This window comes from Mercenaria mercenaria, chromosome 9, assembly GCF_021730395.1.
Source record: "Mercenaria mercenaria strain notata chromosome 9, MADL_Memer_1, whole genome shotgun sequence".
Classification (NCBI taxonomy): domain Eukaryota; kingdom Metazoa; phylum Mollusca; class Bivalvia; order Venerida; family Veneridae; genus Mercenaria; species Mercenaria mercenaria.
In genome coordinates, this window is record NC_069369.1 from 40,291,699 (window position 1) to 40,306,620 (window position 14,922).

The 14,922-nt window shown below is 35.2% G+C and overlaps 1 protein-coding gene across 3 annotated transcripts in view; it reads right to left on the reverse strand.

Moving 5' to 3' along the window:
* Positions 1-14,922, reverse strand: part of LOC123546912 (DE-cadherin-like) — a 230,305-nt gene that overhangs the window by 179,655 nt on the left and 35,728 nt on the right. For 2 of the 3 annotated variants that reach the window (XM_053551287.1, XM_053551288.1), the window contains exons 2-4: positions 7,536-7,591; positions 7,235-7,362; positions 4,869-4,993 (exon numbers count right to left, since the gene is read on the reverse strand). In XM_053551287.1, the coding sequence (XP_053407262.1) occupies positions 4,869-4,993; positions 7,235-7,362; positions 7,536-7,590 (308 nt within the window). In that variant the 5' untranslated portion in view covers position 7,591. Of the gene's footprint in view, positions 1-4,868; positions 4,994-7,234; positions 7,363-7,535; positions 7,598-14,922 lie in introns of all 3 variants that reach the window. The other variant, XM_045333559.2, reaches the window with a different exon arrangement.

Genomic DNA, 14,922 nt, shown 5'->3' on the forward strand with positions numbered 1-14,922 from the left:
TAGGGAAAATACGGACGATCAATTCTTTTTTAAAAATACTGTTTAATACATTCATATATTGTGGTGATTTTTTGTTTGTTTTGGGTTTAACGCCGTTTTTCAACAGTATTTCAGTCATGTAACAGCGGGCAGTTTATCTAACCAGTGTTCTTGGATTCTGTACCAGTACAAACCTGTTCTCCGCAAGTAACTGCCAACATCCCCACATGAATCAGAGGTGGAGGACTAATGATCTCAGACACAATGTCGTTGATCAAATAGTCACGGAGAACATACGCCCCGCCCGAGGATCGAACTCACGACCCCGCGATCCGTAGACCAACTCTCTTACCTACTGAGCTAAGCGAGCGGGTTTGAAAAAAGGTTTGTAGGCTACTTACATTCAATAAATAACGCTATATGAAATGGCCCGGCTACAAAGATTGTTCATTTAAAAACAAGGATTCTTTCTTGAATTACAGTTGCAGTATTTAGATATATTCTCAAGTTACTTTTCGTTTGTTGATGTTTTCTGCTTGTTTGTTTTAGATAATTTCTTTTCTAGCTTTAATTTTTTCTGTTCACATATACTTGTCAGAAACGGTCGATCTATATTATCTCTAGGTATTAGTATGTCATTTTTAAAGGAAGTCATATAACCTTTTTTCATTAAGCAACCGGGAACTGTTTAGGACCCCTTTGGTCATGGTTACAATGGTCACCCGGTACAAAAGTCTGGACAAAACTGAACCTTCTTCGATTTTATATTTATACAAAATCATAGTTTGAAATCTGGATGTACATAGTTCTACATTTATATTCAGATAATGTTACATGCAAAATTGCACCCCCCCCCCCCCCCGCCCCTCGTCCGGACACAGGTTCGAATTTGGGTTTCAGTAGGATTGGCTCTTCAGTTAGGCTTTGTAGAGAAACCTCTGATAGCTTTCTGTGCCTGAACGTTTTAAGAATGCACAACAATGGGTGCAACGCTGGTCGTTATCATATGAATTGCTACCGCATGTTTATCAACAGTTACCTACTCCGTCAAAATACGGTTGCCATGGTGATGCATCCCGACCGCATATACTGAATATACAATGACCTTCGATATCCTCATCATCAATTAACTTTTTGTAAGCACAAACATCTAGATCTGCAGAATCGACTCAATATAGACTTTTAGTTATTGGCCATGATTTGGCTCGCAATTATCATTATACGTATTTAAACGGACAAGACTAAAATTTACACTTGGTCAGGTGTTTATCCCAGCACGCAAGCCTATAAGGGACTCATATGGGCTATATCTGGGCAAATGTATCATACGAGTCCCATATGGGACCGATATTGTAATTATTTCCCCACATTGGACCCATATACAATGTTTCATCGATTTGATACACCAATGTATTCATTCTGAAGTCCATGCGGGACCCATGCCAATCCCGTTTGAAAATTACATCTGGGTCCCATATAGAAGAAATAAGGGGCCCTTATGGGTCCCATAATATTTTGCTAGCTGTGATAGGCCTAATTTCTTGCGATGTCTAATTCTGAGACATGTTTCTGGTTTCTAAAATTGCACGTCCGTATTTTCAATATAATGCAAATTTGATAGGAAAAATTCGGACAGTTTGTTTTTTCTTTATTTTTGGTGTTTTGGTACTTTATAAGCTTAAAAATACAATTGTTAAAGAAATTAAACACTGAAAAATGATTTCGAACAATTTTATATAGTGCTTAGATCGATGGTAAACCTGAAATAGATCTTTAAACCTGATCGGTGTAAACTGATAGTGTGTCGATGTTTATACAAGAATGGAAAAAGAGCATTCGTAGTTGTCTTTGAGCACGTTCCCTGGTGTCATATTTATCATAACGTCATTGGTTTTTTGAATGGTGTGGACAGGGGGTGTCATTGATTGTTTTGCATATTTTCTTCATAACCTTATAAAGTAGAATACTTGACGATATCAGTTTCCCCTGTTGGTGTCCGTATTTATACCTATGTCCGTATTTTCCCGGATGTACCTACGTAAAATTATTTTCTTTATTTAAGAATTAAATGCTTCTACATTTTTTACGGTAGCGTGCTACAAAAATGAGTTTTTGCTTTCCGGGAGTATCAGAAAAACAAAATGAATATCGGCATGGGATGTCGATAGTTTCGACATGTAAATAGAGCAGCCAAAAATTAATATTAAATGAATGTTTTATCAATACATTGGTAAATGTAAATGAAGTGCATATCAGTTGAGTGGCATATCAAATGAGTAATAAATGAATAAATTGAGTGATTTGTCACTAGAGTGGCATATCAAATGAGTAATAAATAAATAAATTGAGTGATATATCACCAGAGTGGCATATCAATTCAGTGGTATTCCGAATGAATTAATGCACGGAAAGAGGTTATACGTCCGCGGAATTATTTCAAGAGGGCGTAGCCCGAGTGAATTATTCTGGCGACGTATAACGATTTTGAGTGTATTGATTTAGGTAAAACACAACTTTGCTAAACATTATTTCGATACTAATATGCCTTTAATCTAAAACAGTGAAAAAAATATAGTAGCGCTCTTTCTTGGTCGCAATAAAAACATTTACGTCATCGCATGTTAACATGACGTCATTTGAGCGTACAGCGTGTTTTAACAAAAACAAGCATATTAGAATAATCTATAGATGGAGTGGCGTATCATTTGAGTGGCATATCAGTTTAGTGATGTATCACTAGATTTGCATGTCTGTTGACAGGCATACCAAATGAATGATATACAAATGGAGTGCTTTATTAACTGAATGGCTTATCGGATGGGTAGTATATCAAGGGAGTAGTATATCGCTGAAGTGGCATATATCAGTTTAGGGATATAGGGGAGACCGGGGATAGTTGTTACACGGGGTAAGTTGTTACAATGCAATTAGTGAAGTGATGACGCATTATATGAAGTCACAGATTATGCGTGCTTGTTAGTTTTCAATGTCGCCATCTTTTACGGACGTGTTGTTTACCTATCAATGGAATAGCATATCAGTTAGCTGGCATGCCGACTGAGTGGTATTCGATGGAGTAGCCTATCAATTAAGTGACATATCAATGGAGTGGCCTATTAATTGAGTAGTAAATTAATCAGTAAAGAATCGTGAGCTGAAATGATAAGTGTCACGATGTGTTGTCGTAACCATGCACACAGACTGTAGAATGAGCACAGTTTCAACGTTTGCATTTATACTGTCCACGATAGTTAATCGTCTTTGGATAATATGTTCCTGCAGACGTTTGAAAACCAAAAACATTTCATAGATCTATCAAAGAAATCCCAAAAGTTAATTCTTGTGGAGAAAATGAATTATGTAAAAGGCTCTCTACTGATTTGGTCATGCGGTATAAATTTGGTAATTTGTGTTACATATTATATATTAAATATACCACTGTAATGAAGATTTTGAGAAAGACATAACAATTCTTTAGTTCCCACAGCGCATCTAGTCTCTCGCTATATCATCCTTTACCACTTTTGTATTTAAGGAGTTTATGAGAATATTTAGGCGTAAAACATTCTAATTTTCGAAATCCAGCATAAAACTGTTTGTCACTTTTCGGTGGTGTTTTAACAGAACAGAAAATGTGTGTTAAAATGTTAACAGAGAGATTCCGGCGCCCAAATGCTGTTAAAACACCTTTTTATATAGGCGCGATCCGTGGCAAAGCGTAAACGTATAACGGTCCGAAAACGTGAAAAAATAACGCTGAGGTTCTGCGCATTTTATGGAAATCTAATAACGTTGAGAGACAATATGTTCATTTAAGAAATAATATATCTTATCCAGTGATTTGTCGTTGAATAAAATCATTGTTTGGAGTTAATTAAGGTGGGAAGAAATGATATCACAGGGCACAACCCTCGTGATATAATAATAAGCATCTGAGCGACAAACAAATGATTTCATTTAAAAGCAAATCACTAAATGAGATATACTATTTCGATTCTAACACGTAACCAAGGATTTCTAAGTATATCCTTGACGACGTCCATCAAATATTTGCAGGTTTTTGTTGGGTTTTTTTTCCAATGCGCCGCTCTGACGTAATATAATTGTGACGTCAGAACAGTGAATTGTTGCAAAATAACACACAACTTTCAGTTTTCTTTGTTGAATAGGAAAATGAATATGGTCGTGTTAGAATTGTTAGTTTGTACGCGTTTTATGCTAGAATAGCGTTAGCGCATATTCATTTCATGCTATAACATTTTCAGAATCCCTCGGTCTCGCCCAATAAGTGATTAATTTTACTTTGATGGGTCATCCCAGGTATTAAGATCATATCTTTATTTTATTTGATAAATTATAAAGTAGTTCTATACTTGACGTAATCTTTCATGTATTAATTAGCATATCTATTTTAAGATGTTTATAATATTCTAATCAATGCATTTTAATCTAAATTAGCTATTGTATACATGTATTTTTATTGCAATAGTTTTATATAATGTTTTATAATCTTATGCCTGAATAAATTTTAATTGAATTGAATTGAAAAAACTGCCTGGCTCGGGCACCAACCAATTCCTCGGGTTTCCGCACAAGTTATATAACGAACAAAACATGCGTTACCCCTACATTCGTTTTATTGACACTTTTGCCTTGATCTAAAAACCGTCAAGTTCTCACAATCAATTTCGGCGATTAATTAAGGGTTTTGACTTCTGCAATTTGTCATTGTAGCTTCTTGCAAACTGCTGGTTGGCCTGCCTACAATTCAAGTACTTTAATGTAGCAAGACTGTCTACAACTATTCTTTGGATGTATAAGAATAAAATTCACTGATCTTCATAATTACTTTTTTCATCAACAAAAGTATAATTAATGTAGTAACTTACACAAGGGTAATCTCGATGTTTCTGAATGGTGAGTCCCCTTCATAATCCAGTTGGTCCTCCGTTATTGTGTCTTTGATTTTCAACTCGTTTCCAATTATCTCAAACATTTCCAGTGCTCCTGTAGACTACAATATAATATATTACATAATTATTGTATGTAAAAAAATAATAAAAATATAAATGTTTATGTTTAATTCTTGAACATATTTTGTAGCTAAAGGTAATAACTCGAGACTGCTGGAGATGACCGGGAGGCGCTTGGCTCAGGCACGCTGTTGTTAAAAGACGATTTAACACATTCATGCATAGTTGAATAAAAGACCTACAATTATTACGTATCAAACTACTGGCAATATTTTTTTACGTCTTTAGTAGTACTGGCCATGGAACGAACCTAAGACCTCCCGCACATAAAGCGGACACTCTATCATTGAACTACTGATGAAGTATTGATGTCAAATACTAATATAGTTTAAGCCATTTGTTAGATCTTTGTGATGGAAAAGTTAAACTCAACAGTGCCACGCTAGTATTCTGTGAATGTTTTTGAAGGTCGTTTAGGTAAATAGGGGGAAAAAAAACAGACGACTCATGTTCACACTGTCTATCCCCAATTTCGTTTTTGAACGAGATTAAGACAGGGCCATTTCACACCCTATAACGTGATAACGCGACACCACGAGACAACAGGACACCAGATCGGACAACGTGACACTTCCGAGATTGTTTTCGTTGTGCAGTCAGTATTTTCAATTTTGTCAATACACAATGCAAATCAATGAAAACCAAATTCCTATCAGGTTTCGACGACGGAAAGAGGCATCCAAAGGAATGTTTTCTGAATTATTTTAATCACCAAATAATCACACAGATGGCTAATCCACGGCCAGATTTTCATTGTTTTGGATATTGAAACGAGGATTTTTTCTCATTTCTGAAGCAACAAGTTTGGCATTACCCTCAATAAAAGCCCAGCATTTTATCTCCTTGTCTGCCAAATGTCCCGGCGAAATCTCCATTACTATCGAAAATACGAGGTGTTAAAGTCGGATGGGTAGATCAAAAATGTTCTGTCTGACCACATGATTCGCCCGGAAGGTTCTTACTGACACCAAGTTTTGATGGTAAAATGTTCTGCCTGACACCAACATTTGATTTGATCATAAGTTTTCTTGCCTTTATTTTGCATGGGAGTGCCAGATGTGTTTTGCCGGCATGGATTTAATCACCGGAAACGCCAGTCCGGTGTGCAAGAAAAGTGTCACGATGCCCGATCTGGTGTCCTGTTGTCTTGTGGTGTCGCGTTATCACGTTATAGAGTGTGCATTTTACAATATGACAGACACACGATTTGATATTTTTTTATCATTTTATCAATAACCTTTAAGAATTTGCCATCATAGAATTTTGAAGAAGCTTATGTCATAGACTTACACACCATACTCTATAAAATGCTAGAGAAAATCAATTTAGGCACCGTTGAAGAAAGTTTATCTTTTTTCTTTTTGAGCATTTCAGTTAAATCGTATAATGCGAACAGTAGTAACTTTTCCTTAAACCAGTATTCATTTTCATTTAGAATGTCATTGTCCTCGAAAAATTTCATAATAGAACAATGTTCGATATCTTTTGATGTGAACAAAAAACTATATGGTTGATCCAGTCGCGAAAGGGTTCGTAACTCCTATCGACCGAAGCACCCAGATATGAGAGGTTGAGAATAGGAATATATGATGTACATGGTTATACCGAAACACTACCTATATACAACATGTAATTTGCGCATGCGCGTTATGTTACATGGGAAATAATGTTACAGGAATATACGTAAATGTCTTCGGATATCAGTAATCCCCCATTAGATCTCGTCAGAAATTCCCATTCTAGTCAAGAATACTGTAGACAGGGTTAAATTCGCGACGGAATTATTTTCGCTAATATTCACAAATAATACCGCTCGTGAATTCAAAATTTCGTGAATATTAATCTGCATCAATTTTTGAAACACACACACATGATTCGCGTATTCTCAACACCGTGAATAACACTGCTTACCATGAATCGCTACATAAAACCCAACGCAAAATTTCTCAAACTACAACATGCATCATAAATATTCATAACGTTGTTTAGGAACAACTCGTGCAATCATTTCCGAACCACGGCTATATGTTGGACTCCTATGTGGGGACATGTAACAATATCGTCCTTTTCAAATTATTTAAACTGGCTTCTGTTATAAATCGTTTCAAAAAAAAAATAAACACTGATTATTGTTGAAACTGATAGTCGCTGACATAGCCATAAAACTTTAATATCAACTAATGTGTATTTATTACGTACAAAATAAGTGTGAACTGACTTACATCCGTGTGAATGTGAAAGGTTGCTTCAGTATCAGTAAGCAAAGTCATCACTGTTTCCCCTGGAGGAAATGATTCACATATGTAGATATTCTTGGCATCACCTTCTTCCGCTGGATCTTGCCATGTGCCTGTGAAATATGGAATATTTTGAATAGATGTCAATTTGTATAGGGTAATTATTGTCTGAAAAGTTACTTTGTGAACAAATCACTTTTACACATTTTAGTTCAGGGAATATTTTGAAAACGTTTCTAACAAACACAATAACAACAGACAAAAATGAATTTATACAAAAACATACCTTGTCCAACGTCAAGCAAACTTAGCATGAACAGCAACGATACTTCTCGAAACATCCTGAAACTTGCAACAGTAATAGTATCAATGTTAAACATAAGAAGCAATGTCTATTATGAGCGACGCACGCACGCACGCACACACGTACACAATAAGAAAATCGAAAGTAATTATGCCACTGAAATATGCCACTGCCACAAAATATGAAAATATTTCTTTCTATTAAATTTCCACAAGATGATGATTTAAAACGCTATAACGTCTGTGCATACTTTGCACATACAACACTTTATGTCCTCGTTTCGGATAAGATTGTGTCAAGAGTGAAACTTTCTTTAATAGGTTTTAATGTGATGTATCTTAGAACATTAACACATTTCAAAGTTTTTCTTCCTATATACTTGGTGTACCATTAACAACGCGGGGCAATATACGACCGGAGGATTACATCAGAGGATGGGAGCAAAATTTAAAGAACTTGACTGTTAAAGCCCAAAGGACAGGAACAACAAAGGGAAGAAATTCAAAAAAAAAATTCTTAGTCAACAAAAAAATCCTAACCAGGTACAGGTATGTCAAAATACACCTAAAAATTGGAGGTACCATCCATGTTGTACCACAGAAAAGTGGTCTCGGTTTTTCCCTACGGCCAATAATAAAAAAGTTTCAAAATAAGCTATTTATAGTAACATAAAAGGGAAGTAATTCAATTCTTTTTTATTGTAAGTAAACAAAAAAAGGGATCTGCCAAATAAAAACAAGAGCGCTGCAATGCAGAGCAATATAAACAAAGCAAAGTCATATAAGACATTTGACCCTTAAGTGTGACCTTGACCTTGAAGAATGGCATTCGAAACATGCGCTCTGCACGTCGTCTCAGTGTGGTGAACATTTGTGCCTAGTTTCTTTGAAATCTTTCAAGCAGTTCAAGAGTTACAGAGCGGACACGAAACAAACTGATATGACCTTTGAACCCCAAGTGTGACCTTGACCTTGAAGAGAGTCATTCGAAACATGCGCTCTGCACGTCGTCTCGGTGTGGTGAAAATTTGTGCCTAGTTTCTTTGAAATCTTTCAAGCAGTTCAAGAGTTACAGAGCGGACACGAAACAAACTGATATGACCTTTGAACCCCAAGTGTGTCCTAGACCTTGAAGCGAGACATCCAAAACTTCGCTCTGCAAGCCAACTCGGTGTGGTGAACATTTGTGTAAAGTTTCTTTGAAATTCTTCAAGGGGTTCTAGAGTTACAGAGCGGACACGAAATTGCTAACGGACGGACGGACGGACGTTCCTACATATGGGTATTTATGTGGCTACTCTTTTGTTCTCTCTATTGTTCTTTAGCCAGGTAAAAGAAAAAAAGCCACATAAAAGCCTTACGAAATGAGTGACATCAAAGAAAAAGTACAGTTACCTATTGTCCCTATAGCCACTTAAGTATGCAAATGTGGGCTCGGACGGACGGACACGGGGGATATAACATAATACGTCACTTCGGGCGTATAAAAATACCTCAAACCGAATATTAAACAACATCACAGAATGGACTTCAGCGCTGTTCACATGAACAGGATTTGCGGCCGTGTGCAAAATTTCTGCTCGCGTAAGAAACCAAATCATCTATCTTACGAACCGAAAAACACCGGATGCAAAATTTGCGCAGGGTTATCTTTCTCGTCGCAAAGCACATTTGCTCAAACATAAATTGTGTGCGGATGGTAACCAGCAATAAGAAACGCCCTGCTCAAAATAGTTGGAAATTTATTTTGGGGTTGATCTGTAATGCATTAGATTAAAAAACTCTATAAAGAAAAAAGTGAAAATTAAAAAAACACGTTATCAATCATGCTATTATTTTACTTTCTTTATTGAAAATATGCAATCATTTTGAATATCACACGCAATGAAACGTTATTGTGATAAAAGCGATATCATACATTACCGGGCTCGGGTACCAACCAATCCCTCAGGATTCTGCAGATGTTATAACACGAAAAGAACATGCGCTAACGCTATTCTAGCATAAATCGCGTACAAACCAAGTAAATAAATACATTGTCCCTCAACGCCATTAAATTTCCATGAAATGCGCGGTAAAGTCTACGTTGTTTTTAAGTTTCCTTTTGAATTATCCGTTTTGGGGCCGTAATACGTTTACGCTTTGCCATGGAACGCGCATATATAAAAACGTGTTATAACAGCACGTGAGCGCGAGAATCTCTCTGTTAACACACGTTTTCTCTCCTGTTAAAACACCCCCTAAAAGTGACAATAACAGCAGTTTTATGCTAGAATACCATTTAATGATATGCATTTCATAAGAAAAAGGTTGGGTTTTAATTCATTTGCTCCAAGAACACACTAAATTCAGAATAAATTCTATATTTTCGACGGACTTCGGCAATTAAAGATTGGGAGTTTCATCTCCCGTACATCCAGCTAAGATATCAACAGTCCCTCGTACGAGACATTAAAGTTACCGTGCAGAGCTATTTACCTTACACGTTAGAGATCCTAGGGATAGAAAGCTTTTGGAGTTTGTACTGTGTCTTGTATTATTGTATAAATATTTAAATGTAGGGATAACGCATGTTTTTTCGTGTTATAACATCTGCAGAATCCCGAGGGATTGGTAGGTGCCCGAGCCCGTTAGGGCGAGGGTACCAACGTATCCCGAGGGATTCTGCAGATGTTACAACACGAAATAAGCATGCGCTAACGCTATTCTAGCATAAAACGCGTAAAAACTGATAAATGAATACAATGTCACTCAACGTCATTAAATTTCCACGAAATGCGCAGGAATGTCTGAGTTGTTTTTCTTATGTTGACGTCATTTCGTTTTGAATTATCCGTTTTGGGGCCGAATGACGTTTACGCTTTGCCACGGAACGCGCATATATAAAAAGGTGTTATAACAGCACGCGGGCGCGAGAATCTCTCTGCTAACACATGTTTTCTCTGCTGTTAAAACACCCCCGAAAAGTGACAAGAACAGCAGTTTTATGCTAGAATGACTAACAGCAGTTACCTATATATAGAGCACACATATACAGAGACAGTACTTAGGAAAAAAATATTGACCAATTTGTTTATCTATATACGTAGATAAGTGCTTAACCTGACACGTCTTTATTCGCTTAACCACTAATTGACCATTTTTTTTAACTACGAACTAAAGTGTTTAACATGACTTGACTTTATTTGCTTATATTAATAATAATAATAATAATAATAATAATAATAATAATATATTTAATAATAATAAAGCCTTTTTTAACGAGGAAAACTCATATGCTTAACACTAACTGACCATTTTGTCTTTGAAATCCCCTTTTGGTGTAAATTTCTTTCATGTGTGAAGGATTATTGTCTGGCACACTGTTTTTTTCTGCCAATTTCTTATATTACTATTAGTTTGCCATGTGCCTTTACACACGAGAAAAACAACATAAAATATGCACTCGGGCTGCGCTCTCATAAAATTATTACGCCCGACGCGTAACCGCTAATTGTGTATAAATAGACTGTGTTAAAACGCGGGTTTCCTATAAATTATTTCTTGGTTTGGTTTAATAATATTTTATTGCATTTAATATATACAATGGGATTGGGCACAAGTTAATTCAACATTATTAAAACCCTCTCCCAGAAAATTAACAAAACAATGGCAACTGCAAGAAAATACATGTAGTTACAAAATCGAAAGTATACATTGTATAATTTAAATAAACAAAAAAATAACGGTTGTCAATAATTATTGAAAGTAAAGGATTATTTATAGTGGGTGTGGACATTCTAGAAAACATCATACTCATATAATAATAAAGTATACAGTTTTCTTAAAAGCGTTTTGAACTCTTCAAAAAACGATGCACTGTTTGGAAGATTCCTCAAGAGAGAGAGTTTCACAACCGAACAATAACAAATCAAGTGGTATATCATACATAGACAAACTTCTCATGAGAGTAAATCTTTCATCATCATACAAACAACATTCAAAGAAATAATGACAAGCATTTTCACAAGGATTACCACATATGCACGACGGATCGTCTATAATATTGACTGTATATAAATCATAATTTAAACTACTACAATGATGTCTTAAACGTGTATGCCATATGTTACTTTTCCTTTCTCCAGTAAGATAAAATGGAGGTACATCATTTTTAACAGTATTAATAGAAGTTTTAAAGGAAGATAAAGTAGGTTTGCGTCTACAATCAATTTCTAAATTATTCCATAGCCTAATTGAAGACGGTATAAAGGATTTATTACTTAATGTCAGTCTGTTATTCGGTAAAATATAATCTTCGCTATTTCTTAAGGGTTAAGCAACAGAATCCCTTACTTGACTAGGGAGTAATTCTATTAAATAGGTGGGTACAAGGTTGTTATGCATCTTATAGAAAGTACAAAGTTTACGCTTTTCTCGTCTAATAGAAAGTGGCTGAAAGCCTGATTCAAAATAAAGTGCATCTTTACTACAAAATATTGGCAAACCACATGCAATTCTAGCCATTTCTAACTGAACTGATTCTAGTATTTCTTAATTTAAACACCCTGTGTACTGTAGTAGTTATTGGTTATACTATACAGGATTAAAAGCATTTTGTGCTGTTATGCATTTGAAAGCGAATTTGCAAATCTGGTTTAAAGCGGTGTTACCACATTTCAGCTCTATTGGCGAACAGCTAAATATCTATTATGTGCGTTTGCCAGACGAAGGTCATTAACCCACCGATAATTCAAATCAACTTTCAAATATCTATAACTACATTATATTTGTTTTCTGTAATTATTTAAATTGTCCATACCAGCAATTTTTATTGTTTTGTAAAAAAAGTGACTTATAGACCCATTGGGCCGGTTGTATTATATTTCATTTGTATGATGCTATGATATACAAATGTCACTGTAATAAAAGATTTATCTATGTTGTTTTATTGGAGTAAGAAACTTCTATTATATAATTTTATATATGTGAAAATATTGGCAAGTATTCAAATTCAATGTTAATGACTAAAAAGCAAAACATTTTGCCTGTAATTTAGATTTAATATGAAGTTTATGTAGCATGACAAAGTTCAAACATTCGCAGCTTAAAATGTAACTTTAATAATAAAATCGTCTGTAATATTTTCCACCAGTGTGAATGGCTTTTAAATTAGTTGATTGTAATAAAACATATACCAATTTAAACTGTATAGTTAGAGTGTTAATAAAAAAAAATCGTAAAAAGTAATGATCGTACATTCTTATTTTGTAATTGTGAATATTTTGTCTTTCAATCATATGTAATTATTTTGCTATATGTATCACACGTATTTTGCAATGTACATCTTTAGAGAATGGAGACAATTTATATATATATATATATATATATATATATATATATATATATATATATATATATATATATAACTCATTTTGCACAAAAATGGTATCTTGTATTATCAAAGCATTTTTCCAAAGTAGAAATAATATGGAACGTTGAGGCGTTCAATACAATCAGTCCAGCAACATGATGAATCCATGTACAGAAGGTAGGTCCATTATTTTCCTAACTAATCGACGGCGCAATATATGATCATATTTAACTGACAAAATTAATCTAGAATGTATATCCATCCACACTGCTTCAAATTTATGAGATACTAAATTCTGAAATAAAATCTTGAAACAGACAGAATGTGAAATGTACGACACTTGTTTTGATGATCATAATATAATCAAACACCAATGTATTTCATAACTGCCATTCCGCATAAATTGATGGTTATTAAGAATAATTTTGCCTGTACCAACGATAAAGCATTTTCTAACTATCAGCTTCCGGAAAAGACACTTCGATAAATGCATCGTGCGCACGAGATAAGATGTCGAGCGCTCGAGATAAGTTGTCATGCGCACGAGATAAGATACCGTGCGCTCGAAATAAGATGTTGTGCGCACAAGATAATTTAATCTTAAAAAAATGAATGCATGTCCTAAACATACCACCGTATAATAACGTGTTTTTGTTTGCTTTTAAATTTTCACTTTTCCTTGATAGAGTGCTTTTAATCTAATGCATTACAGATTAACCGCCCCCCCCCCCCCCCCCCCCCCCCCCCCCCAACCGCCCCCCCCCCCCTCCACACACAAAAAAAATCCAACTGTGACGTCACACAATGATAGAAAGCAGGTAAGCTTTCGGTTAATTAATTGTTCAGTCGAACATGCGTATAATATCAGTGAATATTAAACAAGAGAGCCATACTGGCCCTAAGCCACTAACCTGAAATTGACTATTAGCTATTGAAATAATTTAAGCTAAACAATTTGAACATATTTGAGAGAAGAGCTTATATTGATGCTTCAGACCAAGTTTGATGAAGATCCATCGAGCAGTTCATGAAAAGAAGTCGTTAAAGGTTTTTCTTTTTTTTTCAAATCTGGAGGGTCATACAAGGGGCCCAACTAAACCATTTGAACAAACTTGAAAAAGATCCATGCCTGAATGCTACTGACCAAGTTCGGTATAATTTTAAGCAGGTATTATTCGAGATAAGTATTGAAAAATGTACGAAAACTTATATAAGTGGCTCAGATTTCTTTGCTAAAGCTTCAAAAACAAACTGCAATTAGGTGAGAAGGTCATGGTAAAGATTATTCAAGATAAATACCGAAATCTGTATGAAAAGTTATACAGGTGGTCCAAACCTCTTTGCTGTACCTTCAAAAACAAGAAAGTAGGTCAGTATATCAATATTAAGACTTTTCAAGATGAGTATTGAAATATGTATCAAAAATTATACGTGTGGTCCAAATTTCTATGCTGTTACTTCAAAACAAGAAAGTAGGTCAGTAGGTCACGATTAAGACTATTCAAGATGGGTATTCAAGATGGGTATTGAAATCTGTATCAGAAATTATGCATGTGCTCCAAATTGCTGTGCTGTTACTTCAAAAAACAAGAAAGTAGGTCAGTAGGTCACGATTAAGACTATTCAAGATGAGTATTGACATCTGTATCAAACATTATACCTGTGGTTCAAATTTCTTTGCCATTGCTTCAAAAACAAATAAGTCTATGTAAAACAAGGGACCACCCGAGCGTGGCGTATATTGACCCCCAGGGTCATGATTTGAACAATCTTGGTAGAGAACCACTATAACATGCAACATATTAAATATCTAAACCCTGGGCCTTATGGTTTCAGGAAATATTTTTCTCTATATAAGCCAATGTAAAAACTATCGACACTATAGCGCAGAACTGGGGAGGACAATGGTTATCCCTATTTAACGCCAGTGTTACATTCAAAATACTCAGTTACTGAACCGTTCACTCTTACACATGATTTAACATTTTTGTACATAACTTTTAACATTTTAACAATT